The sequence below is a fragment of the Tachyglossus aculeatus genome, chromosome 7 (assembly GCF_015852505.1).
Source record: "Tachyglossus aculeatus isolate mTacAcu1 chromosome 7, mTacAcu1.pri, whole genome shotgun sequence".
Classification (NCBI taxonomy): domain Eukaryota; kingdom Metazoa; phylum Chordata; class Mammalia; order Monotremata; family Tachyglossidae; genus Tachyglossus; species Tachyglossus aculeatus.
Window position 1 is genome coordinate 23,462,984 of NC_052072.1, and position 13,837 is coordinate 23,476,820.

General features: G+C 45.2%; 1 protein-coding gene across 1 annotated transcript in view; it reads left to right on the forward strand.

Moving 5' to 3' along the window:
* Window positions 1–4,078, forward strand: part of YOD1 (YOD1 deubiquitinase) — a 5,670-nt gene extending 1,592 nt beyond the window's left edge. The window contains 7 exon segments of the mRNA XM_038749528.1: window positions 3,173–3,459; window positions 3,461–3,547; window positions 3,549–3,626; window positions 3,628–3,678; window positions 3,681–3,767; window positions 3,770–3,832; window positions 3,834–4,078. Of these exon segments, the coding sequence (XP_038605456.1) occupies window positions 3,173–3,459; window positions 3,461–3,547; window positions 3,549–3,626; window positions 3,628–3,678; window positions 3,681–3,767; window positions 3,770–3,832; window positions 3,834–3,887 (707 nt within the window). The 3' untranslated portion in view covers window positions 3,888–4,078.
* Window positions 4,079–13,837: the final 9,759 nt, after the last annotated feature.

The following is a 13,837-nucleotide window of genomic DNA, read 5'->3' on the forward strand; positions in this document are numbered from 1 at the left end:
AGTAATAATAATAATTTTGGCATTTGTTAAGTGCTTACTATGTGCCAGCACTGTTTTAAGTGCTGGGTAGATACAAGGTAATCGGGTTGTCCCCCGTGGGGCTCCTAGTTCAATCTCCATGTTCCAGGTGAGGTAACTGAGGCACAGAGAAGTGACTTGCCCAAAGTCACACAGCTGATACACTGTGGAGCCGGGATTAGAACCCACGACCTATGACTTCCAAGCCCGGGCTCCTTCCACTGAGCCACGCTGCAGTACGGTTCGGGGGGCTCCGGATCGTGGGCACAAGAAGGCTTGGGGAGCTCCGGACTGTAGGCACAGTAACGATAATAATAATAATTTTGGTATTTAAGTGCTTACTTACTATGTGCTGAACACTGTTCAAAGCGCTGGGTAGATACAAGGTAATCAGGTTGTCCCACGTGGGGCTCACAGTCTAATCCCTATTTTCCAGATGAGGTAACTGAGGCACAGAGAAGTTAAGTGACTTGCCCAGAGTCACACAGCTGGTGAATTGTGGAGCCGGGATTGGCACCCACGACCTCTGACTCCCAAGCCCCGGCTCGTTCATTCATTCATTCATTCATTCATTCAGTCGTATTTATTGAGCGCTTACTGTGTGCAGAGCACTGTATTAAGCGCTTGGGAAGTACAAGTCGGCAACACGTAGAGACGGTCCCTACCCAACGACGGGCTCACCACTGAGCCACGCTGCAGTAAGGTCGGGGGGCTTCGACCCATGGGCACAAAAACGCGGGGGCGAGAACTGGGAAAAGACCAGGCCAGGGAAGGTTCTGGCAATGCCAGGAGGAAGGAGGAGGAAAGAAATCCGGCCAGGAGGAGGAGGAGAAGATCAGGATGCTTCCTTCCGGCTCTGCCACTTGCCTGCCGTACGACCTTGGCCAAGTCACTTAACTTCTCAGTGCCTTAGTTTCTTCACCTGTAAAATGGGGATGCGCTACCTTTTCCTCCTCCCCTTTAGACTGTGAGCTTCGTGTGGGACAGGGACTTTGTCTGAGATGATTGGATTGTATCTCTCCCAGCGCTTAGTACAGTGCCGAATGAATGCCACATTTCTCCCCATTATTAGTAAGACGGGCTTAGTTTGAAGCAAGGAATGAGGAGGAAATGGAGAAGGGGGAGTTTTCCAGCTCCTTTTAAGGAGCGCCTTAGTATGAGGAGTCTAGGGCAGAGGCCCTCCATTCATTCATTCATTCATTCATTCATTGTCGTATTTATTGAGCGCTTACTGTGTGCAGAGCACTGGACTAAGCACTTCCAAAGTGCACTTCTGCAACAGAGACAATCCCTACCAAACATCGGGATAGCCTCTTCCTCACCCTTCTGGCTTTTTGACTCGCCCCATGACAGAACAAATATTGTACTCCTACTCTGAGAAGTAGGGTGGCCTGGTGGATAGAGCACGGGCCTGGGAATCTGAGGACCTGGGGTCTAAATCCGGCTGCTCCTTTTGTCTGCTCTGTGACCTTGGGTAAGTCACTTCTCTCTGCCTCAGTTCCCTGAACTGTAAAATGGGATTCATTACCTGTTCCCCGTCCCTACTTAGATTGTGAGCCCCAGTGCGGGTCAGGGGACCGTCTCTGACCTGATTATCTTATATTTTCCACAGCACTTAGAAGAGTGCTTGACAGCGATTGCTTAAAAAATACCATTATTATTATTATTATTATTATTATTATTATTATTATTATTATTATACTGTGCTCTCAGCTGCTCCGGGGCCCTAACTGAACCAAAGCTTCCTCCCCGCATGGATCAGAACCAGGTAGAGGTTGACACGACCTTGGCATTTACTTAGTCTAGAAGACTAAAGGATCCCGGCTCAGTGGAAAGAGCCCGGGCTTTGGAGTCAGAAGTCATGGGTTCAAATCCCAACTCTGCTAATTGTCAGCTGTGTGACTTTGGGCAAATCACTTAACTTCTCTGGGCCTGTGACCTCATCTGTAAAATGGGGATTAAGACTGAGCCCCCTGTGGGGCAACCCATCACCTTGTAACCTCCCCAGCGCTTAGAACAGTGCTTTGCACATAGGGAAGCAGTGTGGCTCAGTGGAAAGAGCATGGGCTTTGGAGTCAGAGATCATGGGTTCGAATCCCGGCCCCACCACATGTCTGCTGTGTGACCTTGGGCAAGTCACTTAACTTCTGAGCCTCAGTTACCTCATCTGTAAAATGGGGATTAAGACTGTGAGCCCCACATGGGACAACCTGATCACCTTGTAACTCCCCAGCGCTTTGCACATAGTAAGCGCATAACAAATGCCATCATTATTATTATAGTAAGCATTTAATAGGTGCCATTATTATTATCCCTGAAAGGTGGGCCATTGATTTGCAGCAGTTAATCCTCACACCCCTGCATCTTACTCTTACGTGTCTGGGCAGCACATAAAGCCGTTTTAATTTTCCCATAAGGTTCTGTGATATATTTACAAGCAGCAGTTATTTCTAAGGTAAAACGTGTTCATCAACGTCCGTAATTACTCCACCCTTAAGGGCGGATAAACAGGAGCTGGAGTTGTCAGTTTCAGGCTGGGCACCCGCCTAGCGGCCTAGTTCAAGACTGGCACGCTTTCTTCTCTCGTTTTGGTAAACTTGGGTTATTTTTCTTTTAATTGGAAAAAGTCCGATTGACTTCATTTCCTTTTATTTAGATAAGTATCAGAGATCTACTGGTGTTGCCAAACCTCATAGCTAAGGTGCATTAGTCGCAGGATGGGGAAAACAACATGAAAGTGACACACTGAAAGATGTTTACTCCTCTGTGTCACCCAGCGTGGCTTAGTGGAAGGAATCTGGGCTTGGGAGTCAGCGGTCGTGGGTTCTAATCCTGGCTCTGCCACTTGTCTGCTGTGTGATTTTGGGCAAGTCGCTTAACTTCTCTTGACCTGTTACCTCATCTGTAAAATGGGGATTAAGACTGTGAGCATCACGAGGGACAGCCCGATTCCCTTGTATCTACCCCAGCGCTTAGAACAGTGCTTGGCACATAGTAAGCGTCTAACAAGTACCATCGTCGTCATATTGACAAAGCTTTGTTTTCATTAGAGGCCTTTGAGCATTTTTTTTTAAGCCCGTTCGGACTCAGACTGATCAAAGGAACACTCGGTCTAGCTAGTCCTTCGCGATTCTGAATTGTGTTATTTTTACAGGAGATACCCTGATCGTAGAAGAGGACAGAGACGTGGCCAAGACTCCATCTCCTGCAGTCATGAAACACGGGGCTCCCAGTTCTGTCAGGGACGCTCTGCCCGTACTCGCCAGGAAAGTGGTCCCGGCCGACAATTCCTGTCTCTTCACCAGCGTGTTCTATGTGGTGGAAGGGGGAGTCCTGGACCCGGCCTGTGCCCCTGAGATGCGCAGCCTGATCGCGCAGATAGTGGCCAGTGATCCCGAGTTCTACTGCGAGGCGGTCCTGGGGAAAACAAATCGAGAGTACCTGCGACTGGATCCGGAGGGACGATACTTGGGGGCGGTGCCATCGAGGTATCCTCTTATCGAAGTTCTATCAGTGCGAATTCTGCGTCCGTGGACACCCAGACGGTCAGAATCGACCGCTTCGGGGAAGACGCCGGCTACACCAAGAGGGTCCTGCTGATTTACGACAGGCATCCACTACGATCCGCTCCAGCGTGTCTTCTGCGACCCCGGACACCCCGGCCTCTGACCATCTTCTCCTCGAACGACGACGTCGTTCTCGCGCAGGCGTTGGAGTTGGCCGACGAGGCCAGGAGGAAGAGGCTGGTTCACCGACGTGAAACCGCTTCACCCTGAGGTGCATGGTGTGCCAGAAGGGGTTGACCGGCCAGGCGGGAAGCAAGGGAGCATGCCAAGGAGACCGGCCATACCAACTTCGGCGAGGTGTGACCTGAGCGTGACGCCGAGGGATTTGAGTCTACTACCTCACCGATCCAGAAGGCTCTGGGTTTTCCAATAAGCTATACGTCAAACCCGAAAGACAAACCGACCAGAATGCTTGAAACACCCTTTTAACTTAAGATCGCCAAGACACTTGAAGTTCCAGTTAACGCTCCAATTAAAACCAGTGTACGAGTTTACAGGTGTGGGCTTACAGTGGTGATACCTTCTCCCTCGGGTCCGGGTGTGACAGAACGGGCAGTCTTCGCTGTCTACCTTCTGCACCGGCACGGACGCGAAGGTCATTTTCTTTTTCCTTCTGGAAGCTGGCACCCAGCAGCGGCAGCATTAATTTGTAGACAGACCCAGCTGTCACCCATCAGGGTGGAAGAGCCTCGTCCAGAGTAGGAAGATTTTTATTTTTTTGATTGAAACCTCAAGTTAGTTCTCTAAATTATGATCGCATTAATGAGCACTTCCTCAAATGAAGACTTTCAGGGTAGTAAAACCTGACTTCGTATCGAATGAATCCGCCTGGGACCTTTTCAGTGCTCCAAGTACATCTGTGAGCCGTTCTTATGGGAGACCTCCCCTCTCAGACCGTACTTTCTCATCTGACTGTGCCCTACTTAAGATTATCATGTATAACCGTCGAATGTATAGGATTCAGGTGCCTGCGTTTCAGAATGAGGGAGGGAGCCGCCTGAAGCGGGAAAACAAGTATCCTCATATTATCTCAGTTTTCTCACCGGGCATTAAATGAAGCGTCGGCTGCATTTTAAGGAAATAAGTGTAACTTAAGAAAGGATCTATTTTTCATTGAATTCCCGGAAGTTTGACGGCCAAAACTGCAGTTTATTCAAAGATAGTTTGGGGGTTTATTTTTAGTCACCAAATCATCTCCGCCTTTTGCTAAAAGTGATGTGATTTGCTGTGGTTTACTTGGCTTCTTGGAAGGGTCTGGTGGTCATTTAAGAAACTGTCATTTTCATGTCAAACACACAAGCCTAAGAGTGCTTCATTGTAGCTGGCTTCAGTCCGTGAGACTTGATCCCCTTATGAGGAGTCCCTCACTTCCCGCCAGTCAGCACTTTTAATATTGGGTGTCTTATCTCTCCTTTTATCGTTTGAAAAGTTTGGAATGTTATTATTTAGCACAGAGTCTCTTGAAAAAGCCGACTGTTTTTGTTTCCTGAAATTTGGATCTGGTCCCTAATCCTTGCCTTATCCCGATTCAATTTTGGAATTCTGCTACTTTGTAATAACACATGCAGTATGTTCCTGTTTGGCGAGCAGCCAAATCAACCCCTTAGATACTTCGAGTAACTCTAGAGAAAGTTTTCTACCTCTTGCGGTAATATTAGTTAAGATCAGGGATGCTCGAGCGCAATGGAAGTGATACCTGAACTCACATGGTGGGGAGAGGCTCAGTACTGGTGAAGTTATGGGTGGGGATGTGTGTGTGTGTGTGTGTGTGTGTGTGTTTGTGCGCGCTTGCGTGCAGGGGGGGTGTTGAGGTATAGTCACATCTATCGTAAATGTTAATCCTGTTATTCCCCCTCCTTCTTGTGGATGAAGATGACAGTAGGAAAATCTGATCTAATTTTCACATAGGTAAGCACTTAAATGTCATCTTGAATCTATTTGATGTAACTGTTCTCTTTTTAATGATTCATCTTTAATTAGGGGGGAAAATGTAGACATTTTAGGCTGGCCATTTCTTTTGAAGAAGTTCATATGGCTGAAAGTAATTAGAAAGTATTCCTTGTGCACCTGCTAGGTGCGTAGTACCTAGAGTGGCGCTGCAAGTAAAATAAGGGTCCTGACAAGTATTAAGTTTTCCATTTTTACTGAGCCTTAAGAATCAAACAGTAGCACTTCGGAATTTTCCATAGTATATGGCAATCATGTTAAGGGGAATTAAAAATAAAATGGACTGCAAACCCATGGGTCCTTTAGCTTAGTTCATCCCATCTGTCTAGATTCCATTCTTTTCATTCCTTAGAACAGTAGTTAACTGTGCCTCAGGTCGATGAAGTTGTTTACCTTATTTTATCTTTCTCCTCCAGCCCCTGCCACACCAAGAACCATCAATCCTAGGTTTTTTGATTAAATTTTATTACCAGTTATGAATGGTCTTTTTTTATTTTTTAATCTGAAGATCCTGAGTGTTCAGTTTTTATATTTAGAAGCCAATGTGTAGGAACTGAACCTTTCTGAGACATTTGGAATGGGAGGTAATTTTGAAGAGGTCATTGCCAGCTCTTTTGCGTGTGCAAGCAAGAGATAGCAGGGCAACTTTAAGGTTGCTAGATAACCTGACAATCACAAGCAATTCAAACTTCACCACGGTGTGCCTGAAATCCTGGGGGAAAATGGTCTGAGAATTACAGTCGTAGGACAATTGGCCAAAAACGCTTTGAGCTATAATGATGAATCAATCAACCCTTCTGAAGAAGCTTTAAAGTATATCAGTGAGTGTAATCCTGTGAGCTAGCTGACCTCCTGCTTCTCACTGTTTAGATATACACAGAAAAGTTGTCCTTTGTATTCAAAGACACCCCTAATGATGGTGGTACACCTGCCAATGCGTTTGTGACTGGCACAGAGAAGTTTAGTGACTTGTCCAAGATACCCCACAGCCAGATTTTCAGGCTCCCAGGCCTGTGCTCTTTCCACTAGTCTACGCTACTTCCCATAATGCACAAAAAAATCCACTTTCCTCTAAGTGTTTTTGTTTACATTAATGAACTGTTACATTTTCAGGCCAGGTGTCAATTCTTCAGGGCGTTTTTTGTTTTAAACTTTTTGATAGAAACTTTTGGCTATCTAAACAGAGAAACTGCTCTTCAATTGCACTGTTGTGCTTAGGTGGCTTTCATTATTAATGACCTGTTACCGGATTTTGAACCTTTTACCTTAAACTGCGCTTTTGTGCACAGAAAATTCAGAGGGAAGAATTTCTAATCCATTCTCCCACCAGTTGTGGGATTTAAAACATAAATCTAAACTTATATTGTCTTTTAACGCCAGGCATTTGTTCTATGTTAGATTGCTTTGCAGATTTGAAGTAGTCAGTCATGAACAAACTTGTATTTTGCAAAATTTTTGGAATGATTCTAGTTTGACCATAAGTTAGGGGAATGGGAGAAGAAAATGTCCTGGCCTGGGGACTTATTGGACCAAGGATTAATTTCCCCAAACAGACCCCAATCTTCCTTTAAACCTTCAGGCTTCTAACTTTAGATGAACAGGGAGCCTTCCTCACTTCCAGAGCAGGCGAGCAGATCTTTCTAAGGTTAGACAGAGTCCTAGGGAAGTGTAAACTCACCTCTAGGCTGTAAGGTCATTGAGGGCTGGACACGTGTCTACCAACTTTGTTCTGTTATACTCTCTCAAGAGCTCAGTAAAGTGCTCTGCACAGAGTAAGTGCTCAATAAATGTCGTTGATAGGTGATGTTCTAGTTGGCCTCTGGTAACCGGCCAAAGACTCACCCCCCGGTGAGGCTCCTGGGGGATTGTCTGGGAGTCTGGCGACAACTCAAGAAGCAGAGAGACGGCATGGAAAGTGGGCAGTCGCTGAGTCCGAAGCTTCAGCGTGTCCCAGTGCCTTTAACGTGACCCTTTCGGTGACCATTCACCCAGCCGCACAACTGTCCGTTTACTGAGTCTCATTGGCATTGTCCTTGTGCTGGCAAAAAAAGAATTGTCATCCTTCTTCCCCAACCTCTCCCCCCACCCGCCCCCCCGTTTTTGTTTTTAAAAGGTATTTGTGAAGTGCTTACTATGAGCCAGGCACAATACTAAGTGCTAAGGTAGATTCAGTCGATCAATCAGTGGTTTTTAGTGAGCACTTTGTGCAGAAATTAGACTGAAGCTAATCAGGGTAGACACAAGTCCCTGTCCCACGTGGTGCTCACAGTGTTAATACAGTGTGGTAACTGAGCACACTCTGGTTTTTCGGGGTGGGGTGAATGATACGCAAGAGTCGGATGAGGGAATCATGTTTCTATGCCTAATCATGCGCCCTTAATGAGCATTCTGTATTTCTGTGTGGTGATGATTCACAGCTTTTTAAAAAACCTCATAAAATCAAATTGCCATGTTCCAAAGCATTCTGCAGAAATCTTGGCTAAGGCAAAATATGCCACGCTTGCTTTTAGTGGGCTCTTCTGATGAACTGTTTCTATCATGTAGGTATAACTCTGTTTTATTGTGCTCTTCCAAGCATTTAGTACAGTGCTCTGCACGTAGCAAGTACTCAGTTAAAAACCATTGATATGTTTAGTTGCACAACATTCTCACCATGCTAATGGTAAAACCCCATTTCAAAACTGACACCTAACATTAGCCCCCCCAGTTTTAAAATGTGATGGTGCTGTATCTTTTTGCGTTATTCAGACTTTTACTTCCTAGGCAGACAGAACTGATGGCAACCATTCCCAATCTGATATGTGATCAGTCTGTTTTCTTAACCTATATTTGTTTCTAAGCCAAACCTCTTTTTTTTTGTTTTCCTTGAAAGGTGCATATGTATCAAAGATGTTTACATTACAGGCTTACTCGGGGCAAATAGAGATTATTTCAACTTTATAGATGTTTGTGATCTATAAAGTCAATTCAGCCAACTATTGTAGGAGCTTTGGGGAAGAATTCAGGGTTTGAAATTTAGTATACAGGGAGAGCTGGTCCAAATGGTGCATTATTAGATTTACTTGCATGCGAGTAAGTCACTCTGTAGCACCGTGTTATATGAAGAACCTTCTTGACCAATCTCACATGGTGGAAAACCCACCATTTTAGGACACTTCCTCGACCATCCTCCCCGCAGCCTACACAGAACCGTTTCTTCCAAGGGCACATTCTGTTCAGATGGACCCACACGCTGTCAGGAAGAAAATTCACAAAACCTCATTATATTGCAGCCTAAAGAGTAGGGAACATGGATACAACCTCTGTTGTACTCTTCCAAGTTCTTAGTATAGTGCTCGCACATAGTAAGCCGCTCAATAAATTCCATCTATTGATGGAAAGCACACTCAGAAATGAGCGTATTTTGACAACACAGTTCATCCAGTCTACAAAACAGGCGAAGCAGTTTCCTGGTTCTGATGAAGCATGCTGGATTGACTTAGATTACCGAACATTAACCACAAAGGAAGCTCTGATGGGAAATATTTTTTGTATAAATTAGATCGATTTTGTGACCCAGTAAATTAGCCGCATTTACGTCTCGTTCTCCTAAAATGTGGGAGTTGTGTTCTTGAAAAGCTGGCATTAAGGAAAATGCAAATTGTGGTGCTCATTGTGCCTGATACTGTTGGGGGACACATGGACTGTGTCTTCCAACACTATGCACGTGCATTCAAACAGGATTGTGTTGTAAGCTCATTGTGGGCAGGGAATGTGTTGTTTTGCTATATTGTACTCTCCCAAGCACTAGCACAGTGCCCTGCCCACAGTAAGAACTCAGTAAATTTGATTGTTGGAAGAACAAAATTAAAGAACCAAAATTAAGCCAAAGGGGTACATTAGAGGTGATTAACATCATCATCATCATCAGTCGTACTTATTGAGCGCTTACTGTGTGCAGAGCACTGTACTAAACGCTTGGGAAGTACAAGTTGGCAACATAGAGAGATAGTCCCTACCCAACAGTGGGCTCACAGTCTAAAAGACTATCAAAATAATAAGAGAGCGGGGGATGAGTAGGAATACTGAACATTTTTTTTATGGTACTTTAGCACTTATCTGTGTGCCAGGCGATGTACTAAGTGCTGGGGGTAGGTAAAAGCTAATCAGGTTGGACACAGTCCCTGTACCACTTGGGACTCAGTCTTAATCCCCATTTTCCAGATGAGAGAATTGAGACATGGAAAAGTGGAGTGACTTGCCCAAGGCCATTCAGCAGATGAGTGGCAGAGCTGGGATTGTTATATAACAAGACACCCCTGCATGCATCCCCACTCTCCGGATGCCTGGCTTCCCAAAAGATGACGTGGGGAAGATCTTTTAGACTGTGAGCCCACTGTTGGGTAGGGACTGTCTCTATATGTTGCCAATTTGTACTTCCCAAGTGCTTAGTACAGTGCTCTGCACATAGTAAGCGCTCAATAAATACGATTGATGATGATGATCTGGAAGTTGAGATGTAAAAAAAAAAAAATCAGTCCATCAGTGGCATTTGAGTGCTTACTCTGTGCACAGCAAACCTCTACTAATTCTTATAGGGGTACTTTGCTGTTATAAAAATCCCGGCTAGTAAAGTGTTAGTGGTAATGGGCTAGAATAGAGAATACAGCTATCATCAAGATGGAATTAGGGAAGTCTCCCCACACGTATTGTAGCAGGAGAAAAACCTAACTTCGTATTAGGAATGGGTTATGTAGTTGAGTAGATTGTAAGCTTGTGGGCAGAAGACCTGTCTGTTATTTCTGGTGTATTGTACTCTCCCAAGTGCTTAGTACAGTGCTCTGCATATAGCGCTCGATAAATACCATTGATTGATTTGAGTTTAGCTATAAGCTGAGGTAATACAGTTTCGGTCCCCTTTCCAGCTTACCACAGTGCAATACAGTATCTGTTTACAGAAAATGTATTCCTATGTCTAGAAAAGGAGTTAGTTTTTTTTTTAAAGTCTGTATTCGTCTATGTAGATATCTCCAAAGGGAGGGACAGTGAATTGTTTTTCCTGTGTCTCCTTTAGCACCCTCTAGGCTCATTGTATGGACTGATAGAACGTGAATGATCAAAATATTAGAAAGCAGAAGCAGCAAGCAGCTCTCCGGGATTCCTGATTTTAAACTGTGGTTGAGAAAGGTCAAGCCAGACTTACGTCAGAATTGCACACTTTATTTTTCTTGGGAAGATTAATATTTCAACCCTTTGTGTTTTGGAAATGTTTTGCCGCCTCTTATTCAAATCATGATTTTTTTTTATTCCCCTGAGCTGTCATTTATACACTGCTGCTACCCCCAAGGTCTGTCTGTTAACCAATCTCTGCAACCCTTTGTGATTTGTCACTGTCAACAGCATTGCCTTGATTTTTATTTATAGCAGCGTGTGGTTTTTAAGTAATCGAAAGCTGTATGTGATGTCTTACAAGGAAAAAAAATAAAATGTTGGTGTGTCCTACTTGACTGAGTTGTCTTTCTGATAAGCAGCCGCTGCTCTCAAACCAAAAACCCTAAATATTTACTCTCAAGCAGAACTGTAGATGAGACATTTTAGCAGAGTCAGGATGACTGGCACAGGCTGAGTTCATTTTTAACAGCAGAGGGCATTTGGCACTCCTTGCCACCCAGCTCTGGTGTTCAGTCTATCCTCCCAAAAGTTATTTTTCAGGATAATCATTCAGTCAGTCGTATTTATTGAGCGCTTACTGTGTGCAGAGCACTGTGCTAAGCCCTTGGAAAGTACAAATGGGCAACATAGAGACAGTCCCCTACCCAACAACAGGCTCACAGCCTAGAAGGGGGAGACAGACGAGTGAAACAGAACAAGTTAGATGGGTCAATGCCATCAAAATAATTCTATTTATTTTTAGAATTATAGATATATGCACATCATTAATAAAATAGATTATGTGCAAATATACACAAGTGCCGTGGGGAGGGGAAGGATAGGGCAGAGGGAGGGAGTGGGGGCGATGGGGAGGAGGAGCAGGGGATAAGGGGCGGCTCAGTCTGGGAAGGCCTCCTGGAGGAGGTGAGCTCTCAGTAGGGCTTTGAAGGGAGGAAGAGAGCTAGCTTGGCGGATGTGAGGAGGGAGGGCATTCCAGGCCCGGGGGAGGACGTGGGCCAGGGATCGATGGCGGGACAGGCGAGAATGAGGCCCGGTGAGGAGGTTAGCGGCGGCCGAGGAGCGGAGTGTGTGGGCTGGCTTGGAGAAGGAGAGAAGGGAGGTGAGGTGATGGAGAGCCTTGAAGCTGAGACTGAGGAGTTTTTGCTTGATTCGTAGGTTGGAAGGCAACCACTGGAGATTTTTGAGGAGGGGAGTGACATGCCCAGAGCGTTTGTGTACAAAGATAATTCTGGCAGTAGAGTGAAGTATAGACTGAAGTGGGGAGAGACAGGAGGATGGGAGATCAGAGAGGAGTCTGATGTAATAATCCATTCGGGGTAGGATGAGAGATTGAACCAGCAAGGTAGTGGTTTGGATGGAGAGTAAAGAGTGGATCTTGGAGATGTTGTGGAGGTGAGATGGGCAGGTTTTGGTGACAGATTGGATGTGTGGGGTGAATGAGAGAGTGGAGGCAAGGATGACACCAAGGTTGCAGGCTTGTGAGACGGCAGTAGTGGCATTTAAGCACTTAATGTGTGCCAAACACACTGTACTAAGCACTGGGGAAGATAGAAGTTAATCGCATTGGACGTAGTCTCTGTCCTACATGGGACTCAGTGAGAGGGAGAATGGCTATTTAACCCCCATTTTGCAGATGAGAAAACTGAGGCACAAAGTGAAGCAACTCGACCAAAGTCATACAGCAGTAAAGTGATGGATTGGGGATTATAACTCAGGTCCTTTGACTCCCAGAGCTGCCTTCTTTCCTCTGGGCCAGGCTACCACTTCAGAGGTGGGAAAATTCATGCAAGTGGCATGTTTGCTTGTTTGTTACTTGTGGAGGGGGCATAGGGATCTTCCTTCTTCAAATGGCAGTTTCCAGATCCAAGGGGAGTTTTGTCCTTTTGAGAAAGTTGTCTGCTAATTACAAAAGTCTTAAGTATATTTAAAAGACTTTAAGAGTGGGTCCCTCTGTGCTTGTTCCTTGTAAGGGCTTGAATTCTCTCCCCTTATCTAAATCTGGGAGCTCTAGCAATGCAACAGAACCGTCCTCAGAATATTCGGGTGACAAAATCAAAAATGAAAAAATTCAGAAGAGCAGTGTGGGATAGTGGATAGAGCACGAGCATGGAAGTCAGAAACTCACCTGTCTGATGTGTGACCTTGGGGAAGTCACTTCACTTCTCTGTGCCTCAGTTACCTCAACGGTAAAATGGGGAGCGAGACTGTGAGCCCCACTGGGACAGGGACTGTCCAACCCAATTTATTTTACTTGTACATATCTATTCTATTTATTTTATTTTGTTAATGTTTGGTTTTGTTCTCTGTCTCCCCCTTCTAGACTGTGAGCCCACCGTTGGGTAGGGACTGTCCCTATATGTTGCCAACTTGTACTTCCCAAGCGCTTAGTACAGTGCTCTGCACACAGTAAGCGCTCAATAAATACGATTGATTGACTGATTATCCACCCCAGTGCTAAGTATGATGCCTCGCACATAGCAAATACCATTATTATTATTCAGCCAGATTTGTTTTAAGAGGGAGTCTAGGGAAACTTACCATGGTAAAAGGGCCAGATCCTGAAGTGGTCTTAAACCAAATCTCAGCCCTGCAAAACCTGAAATGGAATTCTCCCTGAAGTCTGAAATCCAACCACTTTATTCTGATGGGTAGGAAGGCCAGCTCTCAGAAGGGAGGAAAACAATATTTGGTTTTTACTTCCTCCTCTCAACTTCCGCACCCCCTCGAACCCCCATCCGCCACAGTGGTGTTTACAAAGGGAGTGATTGGCATGCAGATGTGTATTTATAGAGGGTGGAGGTTTAGAAGCTGCTTCTAAGCAGGTATTGCTGGTTCACCTTTTCATCGGAGGTATCTGCATTTTGCACTGATCTGGGTTTGGGAGGCTGTGGCACTTATTTTGTCTGCTACTTCACTTGTCGGTTGGGGGATTTAAGGGCAGGTTGCTAATAATTATGGTACTTATTAAGCACTTAATATGTGCCAAGCACTGTTCTAAGTACAGAGGTAGGTACAAGCTAATCAGGTTGGTCACAATCCCTGTCCCACAGGAGGCTCACAGTCTTCACTTCTCAGGGCCTCGGTTACCTCATCTGTAAAATAGGGATTAAGACTAGGAAGTGTCTTGCCCAAGGTCATCATCATCATCAATCGTT